This window comes from Pristiophorus japonicus, unplaced genomic scaffold (assembly GCF_044704955.1).
Source record: "Pristiophorus japonicus isolate sPriJap1 unplaced genomic scaffold, sPriJap1.hap1 HAP1_SCAFFOLD_2016, whole genome shotgun sequence".
Taxonomy (NCBI): Eukaryota; Metazoa; Chordata; class Chondrichthyes; family Pristiophoridae; genus Pristiophorus; species Pristiophorus japonicus.
Genome location: NW_027251712.1, coordinates 18192 through 35368, shown reverse-complemented (window position 1 = coordinate 35368; position 17177 = coordinate 18192). Strand labels below are relative to the sequence as shown.

Sequence of the window (17177 nt, the reverse complement as noted above, 5' to 3'; positions counted from 1 at the left end):
CCCCCCCTGGGCGCCGCGCCAAACAGACACGGAGCTGCAGGGCGCTCCAGAATCGCGCGGTTTTTTTTAGGCGTCGTTTTAGGCACGAAAAACGGGCGCCCAGCTCGGAGGGGCACCCGTTTTTTTTCGTGTGGAAACTTGGGCCCTCAGTTTCTCCAATTCCTTTATTCATGTCACAGTTCTAAACACCCAAAGTCTGCACAGAGAAGATAAACATGAGTGGAGAAATGTCATTGACTGGAACGGTTTCATTTACCAGTAGCGTGTCCATGCATTGCCCAGGTAGTAGGCGGTATAGTCAGGTTTACTTTAGCTCCATACCCCTGCCCCTCCGTTACCTGAATGCCTTTCTGTGATGTCAGCACCAGGAGAATGCGCGATGGCAACACACACCATGCAGCCTGGGGAAAGGTACAAGGGGACATTTTCAGCAAAAGTGGATGGCTCTGCTATATTTTTCAATGAAAGATGTCACACCTGGGCAAACTGGGTGTTAGCTTGAAATACTCCTGCTCATGTGCAGCACGGGGTTAGATACAGAGTAAAGTGCCCTCTACAGTGTCCCATCAAACACTCCCAGGGCAGGTACAGGGAGTTAGATACAGAGTAAAGCTCCCTTCTACACTGTCCCTCCAAACACTCCCAGGGCAGGTACAGGGGGTTAGATACAGAGTAAAGTGCCCTCTACACTGTCCCATCAAACACTCCCAGGGCAGGGTACAGGGGGTTAGATACAGAGTAAAGCTCCCTCTACACTGTTCAATCAAACACTCCCAGGGCAGGTACAGGGGGTTAGATACAGAGTAAAGCTCCCTCTGCACTGTCCCATCAAACACTCCCAGGGCAGGTACAGCACGGGGTTAGATACAGAGTAAAGCTCTCTCTGCACTGTCCCATCAAACACTCCCAGGGCAGGTACAGCACGGGGATTAGATACAGAGTAAAGCTCCCTCTACACTGTCCCATCAAACACTCCCAGGGCAGGAACAGGGGGTTAGATACAGAGTGAAGCTCCCTCTACACTGTCCCATCACACACTCCCAGGGCAGGTCCAGGGGGTTAGATACAGAGTAAAGCTCCCTCTACACTGTCCCATCAAATACTCCCAGGGCAGGTACAGGGGGTTAGATACAGAGTAAAGCTCCCTCTACACTGTCCCATCAAACACTCCCAGGGCAGGTTCAGCACGGGGTTAGATACAGAGTAAAGCTCCCTCTGCACTGTCCCATCAAACACTCCCAGGGCAGGTACAGCACGGGGTTAGATACAGAGTAAAGCTCCCTCTACACTGTCCCATCAAACACTCCCAGGGCAGGTACAGGGGGTTAAGAACATACATAAGAATTAGGAACAGGAGTAGGCCATCTAGCCCCTCGAGCCTGCTCCGCCATTCAACAAGATCATGGCTGATCTGGTCGTGGACTCAGCTCCACTTACCCACCCGCTCCCCATAACCCTCAATTCCCTTATTGGTTAAGAATGTTCCCGATGTTGTGGAAGTCCAGAACCAGGGCTCACAGTCTAATGATAACGGGTAAGCCAAAAAGGACTGAGATGAGGAGAAACTTTTTCACCCAGAGAATTGTGAACCTGTGGAATCCTCTGCCACAGAAAGTTGTTGAGGCCAGTTCGGTGAATATATTCAAAAGGGAGTTCGATGTGGCACTTACGGCTAAAGGGATCAAGGGGTATGGAGAGAAGTCAGGAAAGGGGTACTGAAGTTACATGATCAGCCATGATCTTATTGAATGGTGGTGCAGGCTCAAAGGGCAGAATGGCCTCCTCCTGCATCTACTTTCTATGTTTCTATGTTTCAGCTGCTGCATCAATGACCTTCCCTCCATCATAAGGTCAGAAGTGGGGATGTTCGCTGATGACTGCACAGTGTTCCATGCCATTTGCATCGCCTCAGATAATGGATCAGTCCATGCCCACATGCAGCAAGACATGCTTGGGCCGATAGGTGGAAAGTAACAGTCATGCCACACAAGTGCCATCTCCAACAAGCGAGAATCTAACCACCGCCCCTTGACATTCAACAGCATTCCCATCGCTGAATCCCCCACCATCAATATCCTGGGGGTCACCATTGACCAGAAACTTAACTGGACCAGTCACATAAATACTGTGGCAACAACAGGCTGTGTATTCTGTGGTGAGTGTCTCACCTGACTCCCCAAAGCCTCTCCACCATCTACAAGGCACAAGTCAGGAGTGTGATGGAATACTCTCCACTTGCCTGGATGGTGCAGCTCCAACAACACAAGATGCTCGACACCATCCAGGACAAAGCAGCCGCTTGATTGTCACCCCATCCACCACCTCCAACACTCACTCCCTCCACCACCGGCACACCGTGTGTACCATCGACAAAATGCACTGCAGCAACTTGCCAAGGTTTCTTCAACAGCACCTCCCAAACCCACGACCTCTATCACCAAGATCATCATCAGAGGCAGTCCCTCGAAATCGAGGAAGACTTGCTTCCACTCTAAAAGTGAGTTCTCAGGTGACTGAACAGTCTGTACTGGAATTACAGTCCCTGTCACAGGTGGGACAGACAGTGTTTGAGGGAAGGGGAGGGTGGGACTGGTTTGCCGCACGCTCCTTCCGCTGCCTGCGCTTGCTTTCTGCACGCTCTCGGCGACGAGACTCGATGTGCTCAGCGCCCTCCCGGATGCACTTCCTCCACTTTGGCCAGGTGTCAGTGGGGATGTTGCATTTTATCAGGGAGGCTTTGAGGGTGTCCTTAAAAAGTTTCCTCTGCCCATCTGGGGCTTACTTGCTGTGAAGTAGTTCCGAGTAGAGCGGTTGCTTTGGGAGTCTTGTGTCAGGCATGCAAACAATGAGGCCCTCCCAACGGAGCTGATCGAGTGTGGTCAGTGCTTCGATGCTGGGGTTATTGGCCTGGTCGAGGACGCTAACGTTGGTGCATCTGTCCTTCCAGGGGATTTGCAGGATCTTGCGGAGACATCGTTGGTGGTATTTCTCCAGCAACTTGAGGTGTCTACTGTACATGGTCTATGCCTCTGTCCCATACAGGAGGGCGGGTATTACTACAGCCCTGTAGACCATGAGCTTGGTGGTAGATTTGAGGGCCTGGTCTTTGAACACTCTTTTCCTCAGGCGGCCGACGGCTGCGCTGGCGTGCTGGAGGCGGTGTTGGATCTCGTCGTCGATGTCTGCCCTTGCTGATAATAGGCTCCCGAGGCCACCTAGAAGGACAAGGGCAGCAGGCACATGGGAACACCACCACCTCCACGTTCCCCTCCAAGTCACACACCATCCTGACTTGCAAATTTATCGTTGTTGCTTCATCATCGCTGGGTCACAATTCTGGAACTCCCTCCCAAACAGCACTGTGGGAGCACCTTCACCACACGGACTGCAGCGGTTCAAGGCGGCTCACCACCACCTTCTCAAGGGGCAATTAGAGATGGGCAAAAGATGCCGGCCTGGCCAGCTACGCACACAGCCCAGGAAGGAATTTAAAAAACTCATGTTGTCTGAATTATTAATTCAGGCCTCTGAATTATTACACTCCAGTAACATAACCATGACACTGCCATACCATTATTCTAACATTCAACCTAGGTGCAGTCACTATTTCCCAATCGTTTTCCGAATCGAACATCACTGATTTAGCTCACTTCAATTCCCAAAACCAAGCAATGCCCCTTTCCTTGTTGGGAGTAGAATCATTTGATTGGCAACCTCATGGATATCCCCTATCCCTTAATACCTTTGGTTTACAGAAAGCGACCAATCTCCGGTTAACATGGATGGATCTCACATCAATTGCCGTTTTGTGGAGGAGAGTTCCAAACCTCTCCCACCCTGTGTGTGTCGGACTGTTTCCTAACTTCACTCCTGGAAGGTCTGGCCCTAATGTTTAGACCGTGTCCCCTGGTCCAAGACTCCCCAACCAGCAGATACAGTCTCTCTCCATCGACCCGATCTGTTGCCCTAAATATCCTGAAAACTTCCATCAGATCACCCCTGAACCTTCTAAATCCCAGGGAATACATCCCTAGTGTGTGTAATCTCTCCTCGTGACTTAACCCTTAGAGTTTGAGTATCATCCTGGTAAACCTACGCTGTACTCCCTCCAAAACCAATATATCCTCCCTAAGGTGTGGGCCCAGAACTGCTCACAGTACTCCAGGTGTGGGGCCCAGAACTGCTCACAGTGCTCCAGGTGTGGGGCCCAGAACTGCTCACAGTGCTCCAGGTGTGGGCCCAGAACTGCTCACAGTGCTCCAGGTGTGGGGCCCAGAACTGCTCACAGTGCTCCAGGTGTGGGCCCAGAACTGCTCACAGTGCCCCAGGTGTGGGGGGCCCAGAACTGCTCACAGTGCCCCAGGTGTGGGCCCAGAACTGCTCACAGTGCTCCAGGTGTGGGCCCAGAACTGCTCACAGTGCTCCAGGTGTGGGCCCAGAACTGCTCACAGTGCCCCAGGTGTGGGGGGCCCAGAACTGCTCACAGTGCCCCAGGTGTGGGGCCCAGAACTGCTCACAGTGCTCCAAGTGTGGGGCCCAGAACTGCTCACAGTGCCCCAGGTGTGGGCCCAGAATTGCTCACAGTGCTCCAGGTGTGGGCCCAGAACTGCTCACAGTGCTCCAGGTGTGGGGCCCAGAACTGCTCACAGTACTCCAGGTGTGGGGCCCAGAACTGCTCACAGTACTCCAGGTGTGGGGCCCAGAACTGCTCACAGTGCTCCAGGGGTGGTCTAACCAGGGTTTGTACAGCTGCAGTATAACCTCTACCCCTGTATTCTTGTCCTCGAGATAGAAAGGCCAGCATCCCATTAGCCTTTGTCAGTATTTTCTGTAGCTGTTGATGACATTTGAATGATCCATGTACCTGGACCAAGTCTCTTTGGATTCACTGTGTTTAGCCTGTCACCATTTAGAAATACCCTGTTGTATCCTTTTTAGGTCCAAAGTGGATGAGCTCACACTTGCCTACACTGAACCCCATTTGCCATTCACTGAATCTGTCGATATCCCGGTTTAATTTTATGCGTCCACCTACACTGCCGCCTATCTTTGTGTCATCGGTAAATTTGGATACATGGCTTTCTATCCCACCATCTGACTGGTTAGTAAATACTGTGAATAGCTGAGGCCCTGCGGGATACCACTAGGCACCCTCTGCCTAGTACCTGCCTATTATCTCTGCTGCCCGTCTCCAGCCACTCAGCCAATTTCCTAACCAGCTCAATAATTTGCCCTCAATTCCGTGGGCCTTTATCTTACGTGGGACTTCATCAAATGCCTTCTGGAGGTTCATATAAATAACTTTCACTAAATAAAAAGGGTATATGAGCACTGGAGAAGATGCAAAAAAGTTTTTAAAGGATGATACCAGAACTGAGCAGTTGCAACTGTAAGGATTGGTTGAACAAGCTGGCCATCTTTTCTTTAAGATACATCATCATCATCATAGGCAGTCCCTCGGGGTCGAGAATGACAAGATTACGGAAGGGTTTGATAAAGTAGACAAAGAGAAAATGGTTCCACTTGTGGGGGAGACCAGCACAAGAGGCATTAAATATAAGATGGTGACTCATAAATCCGATCGGGAATTCAGGGCAAGGCTCTTTACCCAAAGAGGGGTGAGAATGTACAACTCACTGACACAGCGGGTAGTTGAGGTGAATAGTATCGATACATTTAAGGAGAGGCTGGATAAGCACTTGGGGGAAAAGGGACTGGAAGGATATGTTGATGGGCTGAGAGTGTAAGACGGGAGGAGGCTCGTGTGGAGCATAATCACCAGCATGGATCTGTTGGGCCGAATGGCCTGCCCCTGTGCTGTACATACCATGTCACTGTATTGTAAATTGTGGGATGACATCGGAAAGTGACCACAAAGTTGCCGGATTGTCGTAAAAACCCAACAGGTTCAGCACGTTACTGAGGGAGGAGAACTTGCTGTCAATACCCGGTCTGCCTATGTGGGACTGCAGTCTTACTGACTTCATAGAAAAACATAGAAACGTAAAAAATAGGTGCAGGAGTAGGCCATTCGACCCTTCGAGCCTGCACCACCATTCAATAAGATCATGGCTGATCATTCCCTCAGTACCCCTTTCCTGCTTTCTCTCCATACCCTGTGATCCCTTTAGCCGTAAGGGCCATATCTAACTCCCTCTTGAATATATCCAATGAACTGGCCTCAACAACTCTCTGCGGCAGGGAATTCCACAGGTTAACAACTCTCTGAGTGAAGAAGTTTCTCCTCATCTCAGTCCTAACTTCGTAAATAGCCCAACCTCCCAACAGACACATCCTGGTCGAGGATGCAATCTCGCGTGTATTCCGATTGATGGACAGGAAAGCTCTTTACGCCTGTGGCTGATTTTGCTCACATACACAAAAGTTCCTTCTGTGTATTGTAATAGACTGATGAACAAGGTCAGAGAATGTGGAGTTAGGGGACAAGTAGCAGAATGGATAACTAGCTGGCTTCAATACAGAAAGCAGAGAGTTGGGGTAACGGGTAGCTATTCACAGGGGCAGAAGGTGGGTAGTGGTGTTCCACAAGGAGCAGTGCTGGGACCACTGTTGGTCACAATTTATAGTAACGATTTAAAGTTTGGAATCAAAAACACAATTTCTAAATTTGTGGATGACACCAAATTGGGGGATAGTCAATACTGAGGGGGACTGCAACACATTACAGGGGGACATTAATAAACTTGCAGAATGGGCATAGAATTGGCAAATGTTCAACACAGGTAAATGTAAGGTATTACATTTTGGTAGGTCACTTATTACTTGGCGGGTGAGAGTCTGGGTGGGGAGAGGAACAAAGGGATCTGGGATACAAATACACAAATCACTAAACGTTGTTAGCAAGGTCATAAACAGCAAACCAAGCACGAGGATTTATTTCTAGAGGTATAGAATTGAAAAGTCGGGAAGTTATGCTAAACCTGTATGGAACCTTGGTTAGACCACAGAGTATTGTGTACAGCTATTGTTGCCATACTATAAAAAGAATATAGAGACACTGGAGAGGGTGCAGAGAAGATTTACAAGGATGATACCAGAAATGCGAGGGTTTACATATTCGGAAAGGATGGAGAGACTGGGTCTCTTTCCTCTTGAAAAAAAAAAGGTGGCTGAGGGGTGACCTAATCGAGGTCTTTAAAATGATGAAAGGTTTTGATGGAGTGGATACAGAGAGAATGTTCCCACTTGTGGGGAAGAGCATAACTAGAGGCCATCGATATAAGATAGTCACCCAGAAATCCAATGGGGAATTCAGGAGAAAAGTCTTTACCCAGAGAGGGGTGAGAATGTGGAACTCGCTGCCACAGGGAGGGGTTGAGGTGAATAGTATCGATGTGTTTCAGGGGAGGCTGGACAAGTATATGGGGGAGAAGGGAATAGAGCGTTATGCTGATAGATTTAGATGGGGAAAGACGGGAGGAAGCTCGAGTGGCGTATAAACGCTGGCATGCACTGGTTTGGCCCAATGGCCTGTTTCTTTGCCGTATATACCGTGTAAGTCATCATGGACAATATTTGGAGCCTGGTTACTGAAGCAGGCAGAGGGCAGAGTGCATGTCCCCTGTGAATGGAATCAGCCAGTTATCGGCAGTGGAAGATTGTGGAATGTAATCTGCTAGAAACTGCACTGGGACACCTCCGATTCACATCACTTCGGATCTTTACAAGCACCAGACATCAGTGCTTGAGCTGTGCTAACCCGATGGATCACGTGATTTATTTCTTCTCCTGTGCCCCAGCTGGGATTGACCTGAGCTACATGGAGGGAGGGAGGGAGCTCTGATCCTCGAGCCCGCCCAGTACAGACCGAGGGCCTTGATCCACACCTCGGCCCAACCTATTCTCCAGAGTTGAAAGGTCGCTATCCTGTAGCACCTCATTCCTCACTCCAGCAACACAAGCAGACATACGGCTCGTACCTGCATGATTAAGGAGGTGCCATGCACGGTGCCTCCCTCCTTGGATTGCAGCTGCCTGTGTGACAGGTTCAGGCCATCGCTGGAGGCGCTCAGCATGTTCACCACACTGCCATGGATCACAGCAAAGTAGGTGAGGTTCTTATCCATGATGGGCAGGATGCTGAGGTTGTTGTACAGAGCAGAGGCACTGCTCTTCAGCTGAATACTCTTCTCCTTCTTGTACATCCTGCAACAACAAACATCTTCCTTTAGGTAAAAATAGATCGTCAGAGAGGTTTACAGCAAAGGAGGCCATTCAGCTCACCCTGTCACAGGAACAGGAGGCCATTCAGCCCACTCTGTCACAGGAACAGGAGGCCATTCAGCCCACTGTCACAGGAACAGGAGGCTATTTTGCCCCTCGAGCCTGTTCCACTATTCAATGAAATCATGTATATATGTGTGTGTGTGTGTGTGTGTATGTGTGTGTGTATATTAAAAAAAGTCTGTGTTTATCTATACAAGAAATACTTGCCTTTATAGAGCACTTTTCACGACCACCTGACATGTCAAAGCGCTTTACATCGGTCAGTGTTGTAATGTGGGAAACGTGGCATCCAACCCGTGCACAAACAGCAATGTGATACTGACCAGATAAATTGTTTTGTTATCTTGATTGAGGGATAAATAGTTGCCAGAACCCCGGGGATAATTCTTTTGGATGAGACGTTAAACTCTTCTTCGAAACAGTGCCACGGGATCCCCACATCCACCGGAGAGCAGACTGTAATTGTCCAAGGCTTTGGGGAGACCAGACCTGGAGTACTGCGCACAGTTTGGGTCTCCGTATCTGAGGAAGGGTATACTTGCCTTACAGGTTCACTAGATTGATTCCTGGGATGAGAGGGCTGTCTTTATGAGCAGAGATTGTGTAGAGGGGACCGATCCTCTCTGGAGTTTAGAAGAATGGGAGATGGCCTCATTGAAACATATGAAATACTGAGGGCCATTGACAGGGTGGATGCTGAAAGGTTGTTTACTCTGGTTGGACAATCTCGAACTACGGGATCACAGTCTCAGGATAAGGGGTCGGCCATTAAAGACCCAGATGAGGAGACATTGCTTCACTTCACTCAGAGGGTTGTGAATATTTGCAATTCTCTACTCCAGAGGGCTGTGGATGCTCAGTTGATGAAAGAAAGACTTGGATTTATATAGCGCCTTTCACGACCACCGCACGTCTCAAAGCACTTGTCGGAGGGGCAGTACTGAGGGAGCGCCTCATTGTCGGAGAGGCAGAACTGAGGGAGCGCTTCACTGTCGGAGGGGCAGTACTGAGGAGTGCAGCACTGTCGGAGGGGCAGTACTGAGGGAGCGCCTCACTGTCGGAGGGGCAGTACTGAGGGAGTGCAGCACTGTCGGAGGGGCAGTACTGAGGGAGCGCCACACTGTCGGAGGGGCAGTACTGAGGGAGTGCTGCACTGTCGGAGGGGCAGTACTGAGGGAGCGCCTCACTGTCGGAGGGGCAGTACTGAGGGAGCGCCACACTGTCGGAGGGGCAGTACTGAGGGAGTGCCGCACTGTCGGAGGGGCAGTACTGAGGGAGTGCAGCACTGTCGGAGGGGCAGTACAGCACTGTCGGAGGGGCAGTACTGAGGGAGCGCCTCACTGTCGGAGGGGCAGTACTGAGGAGTGCAGCACTGTCGGAGGGGCAGTACTGAGGGAGTGCAGCACTGTCGGAGGGGCAGTACTGAGGGAGTGCAGCACTGTCGGAGGGGCAGTACTGAGGGAGCGCCTCACTGTCGAAGGGGCAGTACTGAGGGAGCGCCTCACTGTCGGAGGGGCAGTACTGAGGGAGCGCCGCACTGTCGGAGGGGCAGTTCTGAGGGAGCGCCTCACTGTCGGAGGGGCAATACTGAGGAGTGCAGCACTGTCGGAGGGACACAACTGAGGGAGCGCTTCACTGTTGGAGGGGCAGTACTGAGGTAGCGCCTCACTGTCGGAGGGGCAGTACACAGGGAGTGCAGCACTGTCGGAGGGGCAGTACAGAGGGAGTGCTGCACTGTCGGAGGGGCAGTACAGAGGGAGCGCCGCACTGTCGGAGGGTCAGATCTGAGGGAGCGCCGCACTGTCGGAGGGTCAGATCTGAGGGAGTGCCGCACTGTCGGAGGGTCAGATCTGAGGGTGCGCCGCACTGTCGGAGGAGCAGTACTGAGGGAGCCCCGCACTGTCGGAGGGTCAGATCTGAGGGAGTGCCGCACAGTCGGAGGGGCAGTACTGAGGGAGCGCCGCACTGTCGGAGGGGCAGTACTGAGGGAGTGCCGCACTGTCTGAGGGGCAGTACTGAGGGAGTGGCGCACTGTCGGAGGGGCAGTACTGAGGGAGCGCTGCATTGTTGGAGGGGCAGTTCTGAGGGAGTGCCGCACTGTCGGAGCGCTGCATTGTCGGAGGGGCAGTACTGAGGGAGCACTGCACTGTCCGAGGGGCAATACTGAGGGAGTGCTGCATTGTTGGAGGTGCCGTCATTCGGATGAGATGTTTTACACCCACCGAGAAGGCAGATGTTTAAGATCCCACGGCACTATTTCAAAGAAGAGCAGGGGAGTTATCCCCGGTATCCTGGGCCAATATTTCTCCCTCAATAAACGTAACTATAATATAGATTACCCAATCATTATCACATTGCTGTTTGTGGGAGCTTGCTGTGCGCAAATTGGCTGCCGCATTTCCTGCATTACAACAGCGACTACACTCCCTCAGTACTGCCCCTCCGACAGTGCAGCGCTCCCTCAGTACTGCCCCTGACAGACGAGTTGATGTGGATATTGGACGGGGGGGGCGGGGGGAAGGGGGAAGAGGTGGGGGTATATTGGGGGGGGGGCAGGGATATTGAGGGAGGGAGGGGATATAGAAACACAGAAAATATGTGCAGGAGTCGGCCATTCGGCCCTTCGAGCCTGCACCGCCATTCAATAAGATCATGGCTGATCATTCCCTCAGTACCCCTTTCCTGCTTTCTCTCCATACCCCTTGATCCCTTTAGCCGTAAGGGCCATATCTAACTCCCTTTTGAATATATTTAGTGAATTGGCCTCAACAACTCTCTGTGGCAAAGAATTCCACAGGTTCACAACTCTCTGAGAGAAGAAGTTTCTCCTCATCTCGGTCCTAAATGGCTTACCTCTTATCCTTAGACTGTGTCCCCTGGTTCTGGACTTCCCCAACATTGGGAACATTCTTCCTGCATCTAACCTGTCTAAACCCGTCAGAATTTTAAACGTTTCTATGAGGTGCCCTCTCATTCTTCTGAACTCCAGTAAATACAAGCCCAGTTGATCCAGTCTTTCTTGATATGTCAGTCCCGCCATCCCGGGAATCAGTCTGGTGAACCTTCGCTGCACTCCCTCAATAGCAAGAATGTCCTTCCTCAAGTTAGGAGACCAAAACTGTACACAATACTCCAGGTGTGGCCTCACCAAGGCCCTGTACAACTGTAGCAACACCTCCCTGCCCCTGTACTCAAATCCCCTCGTCTAAATCATTAATTTACAATGTAAACAGCTGAGGCCCCAGCACAGAACCTTGCGGTACCCCACTAGTCACTGCCTGCCATTCTGAAAAGTCCCCATTTACTCCTACTCTTTGCTTCCTGTCTACCAACCAGTTCTCATTCCACATCAGCACACTACCCCCAATCCCATGTGCTTTAACTTTGCACGTTAATCTCTTGTCTGGGACCTTGTCGAAAGCCTTTTGAAAGTCCAAATACACCACATCAACTGGTTCTCCCTTGTCCACTCTACTGGAAATATCCTCAAAAAATTCCAGAAGATTTGTCAAGCATGATTTCCCTTTCACAAATCCATGCTGACTTGGACCTATCATGTCACCTCTTTCCAAATGCGCTATGACATCCTTAATAATTGATTCCATCATTTTACCCACTACTGGTGTCAGGCTGACCGGTCTATAATTCCCTGTTTTCTCTCTCCCTCCTTTTTTAAAGAGTGGGGTTACATTGGCTACCCTCCACTCCATAGGAACTGATCCAGAGTCTATGGAATGTTGGAAAATCACTGTGAATGCATCCGCTATTTCCAAGGCCACCTCCTTAAGTACTCTGGGATACAGACCATCAGGCTCTGGGGATTTATCGGCCTTCAATCCCATCAATTTCCCCAACACAATTTCCCGACTAATAAGGATTTCCCTCAGTTCCTCCTTCTTTCTAGACCCTTTCACCCCTTTTATATCCGGAAGGTTGTTAGTGTCCTCCTTAGTGAATACTGAACCAAAGTACTTGTTCAATTGGTCTGCCATTTCTTTGGTCCCCGTTATAAATTCACCTGATTCTGACTGCAATGGACCAATTATTGATACAGTTGTACAGGGCATTGGTGAGGCCACACCTGGAGTATTGTGTACAGTTTTGGTCTCCTTTTTAAAAAAGGAGGGAGAGAGAAAACAGGGAATTATAGACCGGTCAGCCTGACATCGGTAGTGGGTAAAATGATGGAATCAATTATTAAGGATGTCATAGCAGTGCATTTGGAAAGAGGTGACATGATAGGTCCAAGTCAGCATGGATTTGTGAAAGGGAAATCATGCTTGACAAATCTTCTGGAATTTTTTGAGGATGTTTCCAGTAGAGTGGATAAGGGAGAACCAGTTGATGTGGTATATTTGGACTTTCAGAAGGCGTTCGACAAGGTCCCACACAAGAGATTGATGTGCAAAGTTAGAGCACATGGGATTGGGGGTAGTGTACTGACATGGATTGAGAACTGGTTGTCAGACAGGAAGCAAAGAGTAGGAGTAAATGGGTACTTTTCAGAATGGCAGGCAGTGACTAGTGGGGTACCGCAGGGTTCTGTGCTGGGGCCCCAGCTGTTTACACTGTACATTAATGATTTAGATGAGGGGATTGAGTGTAGTATCTCCAAGTTTGCGGATGACACTAAGTTGGGTGGCAGTGTGAGCTGCGAGGAGGATGCTGTGAGGCTGCAGAGCGACTTGGATAGGTTAGGTGAATGGGCAAATGCATGGCAGATGAAGTATAATGTGGATAAATGTGAGGTTATCCACTTTGGTGGTAAAAACAGAGAGACAGACTATTATCTGAATGGTGACAGATTAGGAAAAGGGGAGGTGCAAAGAGACCTGGGTGTCATGGTACATCAGTCATTGAAGGTTGGCATGCAGGTGCAGCAGGCGGTTAAGAAAGCAAATGGCATGTTGGCCTTCATAGCAAGGGGATTTGAGTACAGGGGCAGGGAGGTGTTGCTACAGTTGTACAGGGCATTGGTGAGGCCACACCTGGAGTATTGTGTACAGTTTTGGTCTCCTAACCTGAGGAAGGACATTCTTGCTATTGAGGGAGTGCAGCGAAGGTTCACCAGACTGATTCCCGGGATGGCGGGACTGACCTATCAAGAAAGACTGGATCAACTGGGCTTGTATTCACTGGAGTTCAGAAGAATGAGAGGGGACCTCATAGAAACATATAAAATTCTGACGGGGTTAGACAGGTTAGATGCAGGAAGAATGTTCCCAATGTTGGGGAAGTCCAGAACCAGGGGTCACAGTCTAAGGATAAGGGGTAAGCCATTTAGGACCGAGATGCGGAGGAACTTCTTCACCCAGAGAGTGGTGAACCTGTGGAATTCTCTACCACAGAAAGTTGTTGAGGCCAATTCACTAAATATATTCAAAAAGGAGTTAGATGAGGTCCTTGCTGCTAGGGGGATCAAGGGGTATGGCGAGAAAGCAGGAATGGGGTACTGAAGTTGAATGTTCAGCCATGAACTCATTGAATGGCGGTGCAGGCTAGAAGGGCCGAATGGCCTACTCCTGCACCTATTTTCTATGTTTCTATGTTTCTACATTAGTCTTCACTAATCTTTTTCTCTTCACATATCTATAGAAGCTTTTGCAGTCAGTTTTTATGTTCCCTGCAAGCTTACTCTTGTACTCTATTTTCCCCCTCCTCATTAAATCCTTAATCCTCCTCTGCTGAATTCCAAGTTTCTCCCAGTCCTCAGGTTTGCTGCTTTTTCTGGCCAATTTATCCGCCCCTTTCTTGGATTTAACACTATCCTTAATTTCTCTTGTTAGCCACGGTTGAGCCACCATCCCCGTTTTATTTTTACGCCAGACAGGGATGTACAATTGTTGAAGTTCATCCATGTGATCTTTAAATGTTTGCCATTGCCTATCTACCATCAACCCTTTTAGTATCATTTGCCCGTCTATCCTAGCCAATTCATGTCTCATACCATCGAAGTTTCCTTTCCTTAAGTTCAGGACCCTCGTCTCTGAATTAATTGTGTCACTCTCCATCTTAATGAAGAATTCTACCATATTATGGTCACTCTTCCCCAAGGGGCCTCGCCAAGTAATCCTCTCTCATTACACAAGACCCAGTCTAGGATGGCCAGCTCTCTAGTTGGTTGCTTGACATATTGGTCAAGAAAACCATCCCTTATACACGCCAGGAAATCCTCCTCCACTGTATTGGTTAGCCCAATCTATATATAGATTAAAGTCACCCATAATAACTGCTGTACCTTTATTGCACGCATCCCTAATTTCCTGTTTGATACCATCCCCAACCTCACTACCACTGTTTTGGTGGTCTGTACACAACTCCCACGAACGGTTTCTGCCCTTTGGTGTTTCACAGCTCTACCCATATAGATTCCACATCATCCAAGCTAATGTCCTTCCTTACAATTGCATTAATTTCCTCTTTAACCAGCAACGCCATCCCACCTCCTTTTCCTTCCTGAATATTGAACACCCCTGGATGTTGAGTACCCAGCCTTGGTTACCCTGGAGCCATGTCTCCGTAATTCCAATTACATCATATCCATTAACAGCTATCTGTGCAGTCAATTCATCCACCTTATTACGAATGCGCCTCGCATTGAGGCACAGAGCCTTCAGGCTTGTTTTTTTAACACTCTTTGTCCCTTTAGAATTTTGCTGTAATGTGGCCCTTTTTGATTTTTGCCTTGGGTTTCTCTGCCCTCCACCTTTCCTTATTTCCTTTCTACCTTTTGCTTCTGCCCCCTTTTTACTTCCCCTCTGTCTCCCTGCATAGGTTCCCATCTCCCTGCCATATTAGTTTAACCCCTCCCCAACAGCACTAGCAAACACTCCCCCTCGGACATTGGTTCCGGACCTGCCCAGGTGCAGACCGTCCGGTTTGTACTGGTCCCACCTCCCCCAGAACCGGTTCCAATGCCCCAGGAATTTGAATCCCTCCCTGCTGCACCACTGCTCAAGCCACGTATTAATCTGAGCTATCCTGCGATTCCTACTCTGACTATCACGTGGCACTGGTAGCAATCCCGAGATTACTACTTTTGAGGTCCTACTTTTTAATTTAACTCCTAGCTCCCTAAATTCACCTTGTGGGACCTCATCCCGTTTTTTACTGATATCGTCGGTACCTACATGCACCACGACAACTGGCTGTTCACCCTCCCCCTCCAGAATGCCCTGCAGCCGCTCCGAGGCATCCTTGACTCTTGCACCAGGGAGGCAACATACCATATTGGGAGAGGGGAGGGGGCAAGGAGGATATTGGGGGGGGAATATTGAGGATGGTGGGGAGTCTGAGGGTGGTGGGGTATTGGGGGGATATCGGGGGGGGGTATTGGGGGGATATCGGGTGGGGTATTGGGGGGATATCGGGGTGGAGGGGGTGGCTAAGAACATAAAAACATAAGAAATAGGAGCAGGAGTCGGCCATACGGCCTCTCGAGCCTGCTCCGCCATTTAATACGATCCCTTATCAGTTAAGAAACTATCTATTTCTGTCTTCAATTTATTCAATGCCCCAGCTTCCACAGTTCTCTGAGGCAGCGAATTCCACAGATTTACAACCCTCAGAGAATAAATTTCTCTTCATCTCTTTTAAATAGGCAGCCCCTTATTCTAAGATCATGCCCTCTAGTTCTAGTCTCCCCAACAGTGGAAACATCCTCTCTGCATCCAGCTTGTCGAGTCCCCTCATAATCTTACACGTTTCGATAAGATCACCTCTCATTCTTCTGAATTCCAATGAGCGCAACCCCCTCATCCACAGAATCAACCGAGTGAACCTTCTCTGAACTGCCTCCAAAGCAAGTATATCTTTTTGTAAATATGGAAAGCAAAACTGCACGCAGTACTCCAGGTGTGGCCTCACCAATACCCTGTATAACTGTAGCAAGAATTCCCTGCTTTTATACTCCATCTGCTTTGCGATAAAGACCAAGATACCATTGGCCTTCCTGATCACTTGCTGTACCTGCATACTAACCTTCTGTGTTTCATGCACAAGTACCCCCAGGTCCCGCTTTGCAATCTAGTGCAGCACTTTGCAATCTTTCTCTATTTAAATAATAACTTGCCGTTGGATTTTTTTCATCACCTCACACTTTCCGACATTATACTCCATCTGTCAAATTTTTGCCCACTCACTTAGCCTGTCTCTGTCATTTTGCAGATTTTTTGTGTCCTCCTCACACATTGCTTTTCCTCCCATCTTTGTATCGTCAGCAAACTTGGCCACGTTACACTCGGTCCCTTCTTCCAAGTCATTAATATAGATTGTAAATAGTTGGTGTCCCAGCACTGATCCCTGCGACACCCCACTAGTTACTGATTGCCAACCCGAGAATGAACCATTTATCCTGACTCTCTGTTCTCTGTTAGTTACCCAATCCTCGATCCATGGTAATATATTACCCCCAACCCCGTGAGCTTTTATCTTGTGGCACCTTGTCAAATGCCTTCTGGAAATCCAAATACACCACATCCACTGGTTCCCCTTTATCCACTGGTTCCCCTTTATCCAGCCTGTTCGGTACATCCTGAAATAACTGCAGCCAATGATGAAAGATGATTCCCTTCAGAAAGCCGTGCTGACCCCGCCCGGCCCCAGGTCACTCACCGCCCGGCCCCAGGTCACTGACCGCCCGGCCCCAGGTCACTCCCCGCCCGGCACTGTCCTGCCGTGTGTCGGGGCGGCCCCGGGCCCCAGTACCGCCATTCTCCTCACAGGCCTCCTTCCCCGGTTACCCACCTGCCGCTCCGCCCGCCGCCCGGCCCCGGCCCCGTGCGTCTCTCACAGCTCCCTACGTCAGTACGCTGCTGCGCGCCTACGTCACGGCGTGGTGTGGACGGGGTGTGTTGCCTGGTTACCGGCCGGAGCAGGTCCGCGGCCTGAGGATCAGGTAAAGTGATGCCCGGGGGGAGGGGCCCCGCTCT

At 49.9% G+C, this 17177-nt stretch overlaps 1 protein-coding gene across 1 annotated transcript; it reads right to left on the bottom strand.

Moving 5' to 3' along the window:
* Positions 1-256: 256 nt before the first annotated feature.
* LOC139244084 (WD repeat-containing protein 54-like) lies at positions 257-16588 on the bottom strand (the record flags this gene model as incomplete). The annotated part of the gene is made up of 3 exons (XM_070870964.1): positions 16228-16588; positions 7941-8166; positions 257-401 (listed from the first exon to the last, which is right to left on the bottom strand). Coding segments are annotated over exons 1-3 (385 nt in total), but the record flags the coding sequence as incomplete, so codon positions are not given.
* Between the last annotated feature and the right edge of the window lie 589 nt (positions 16589-17177).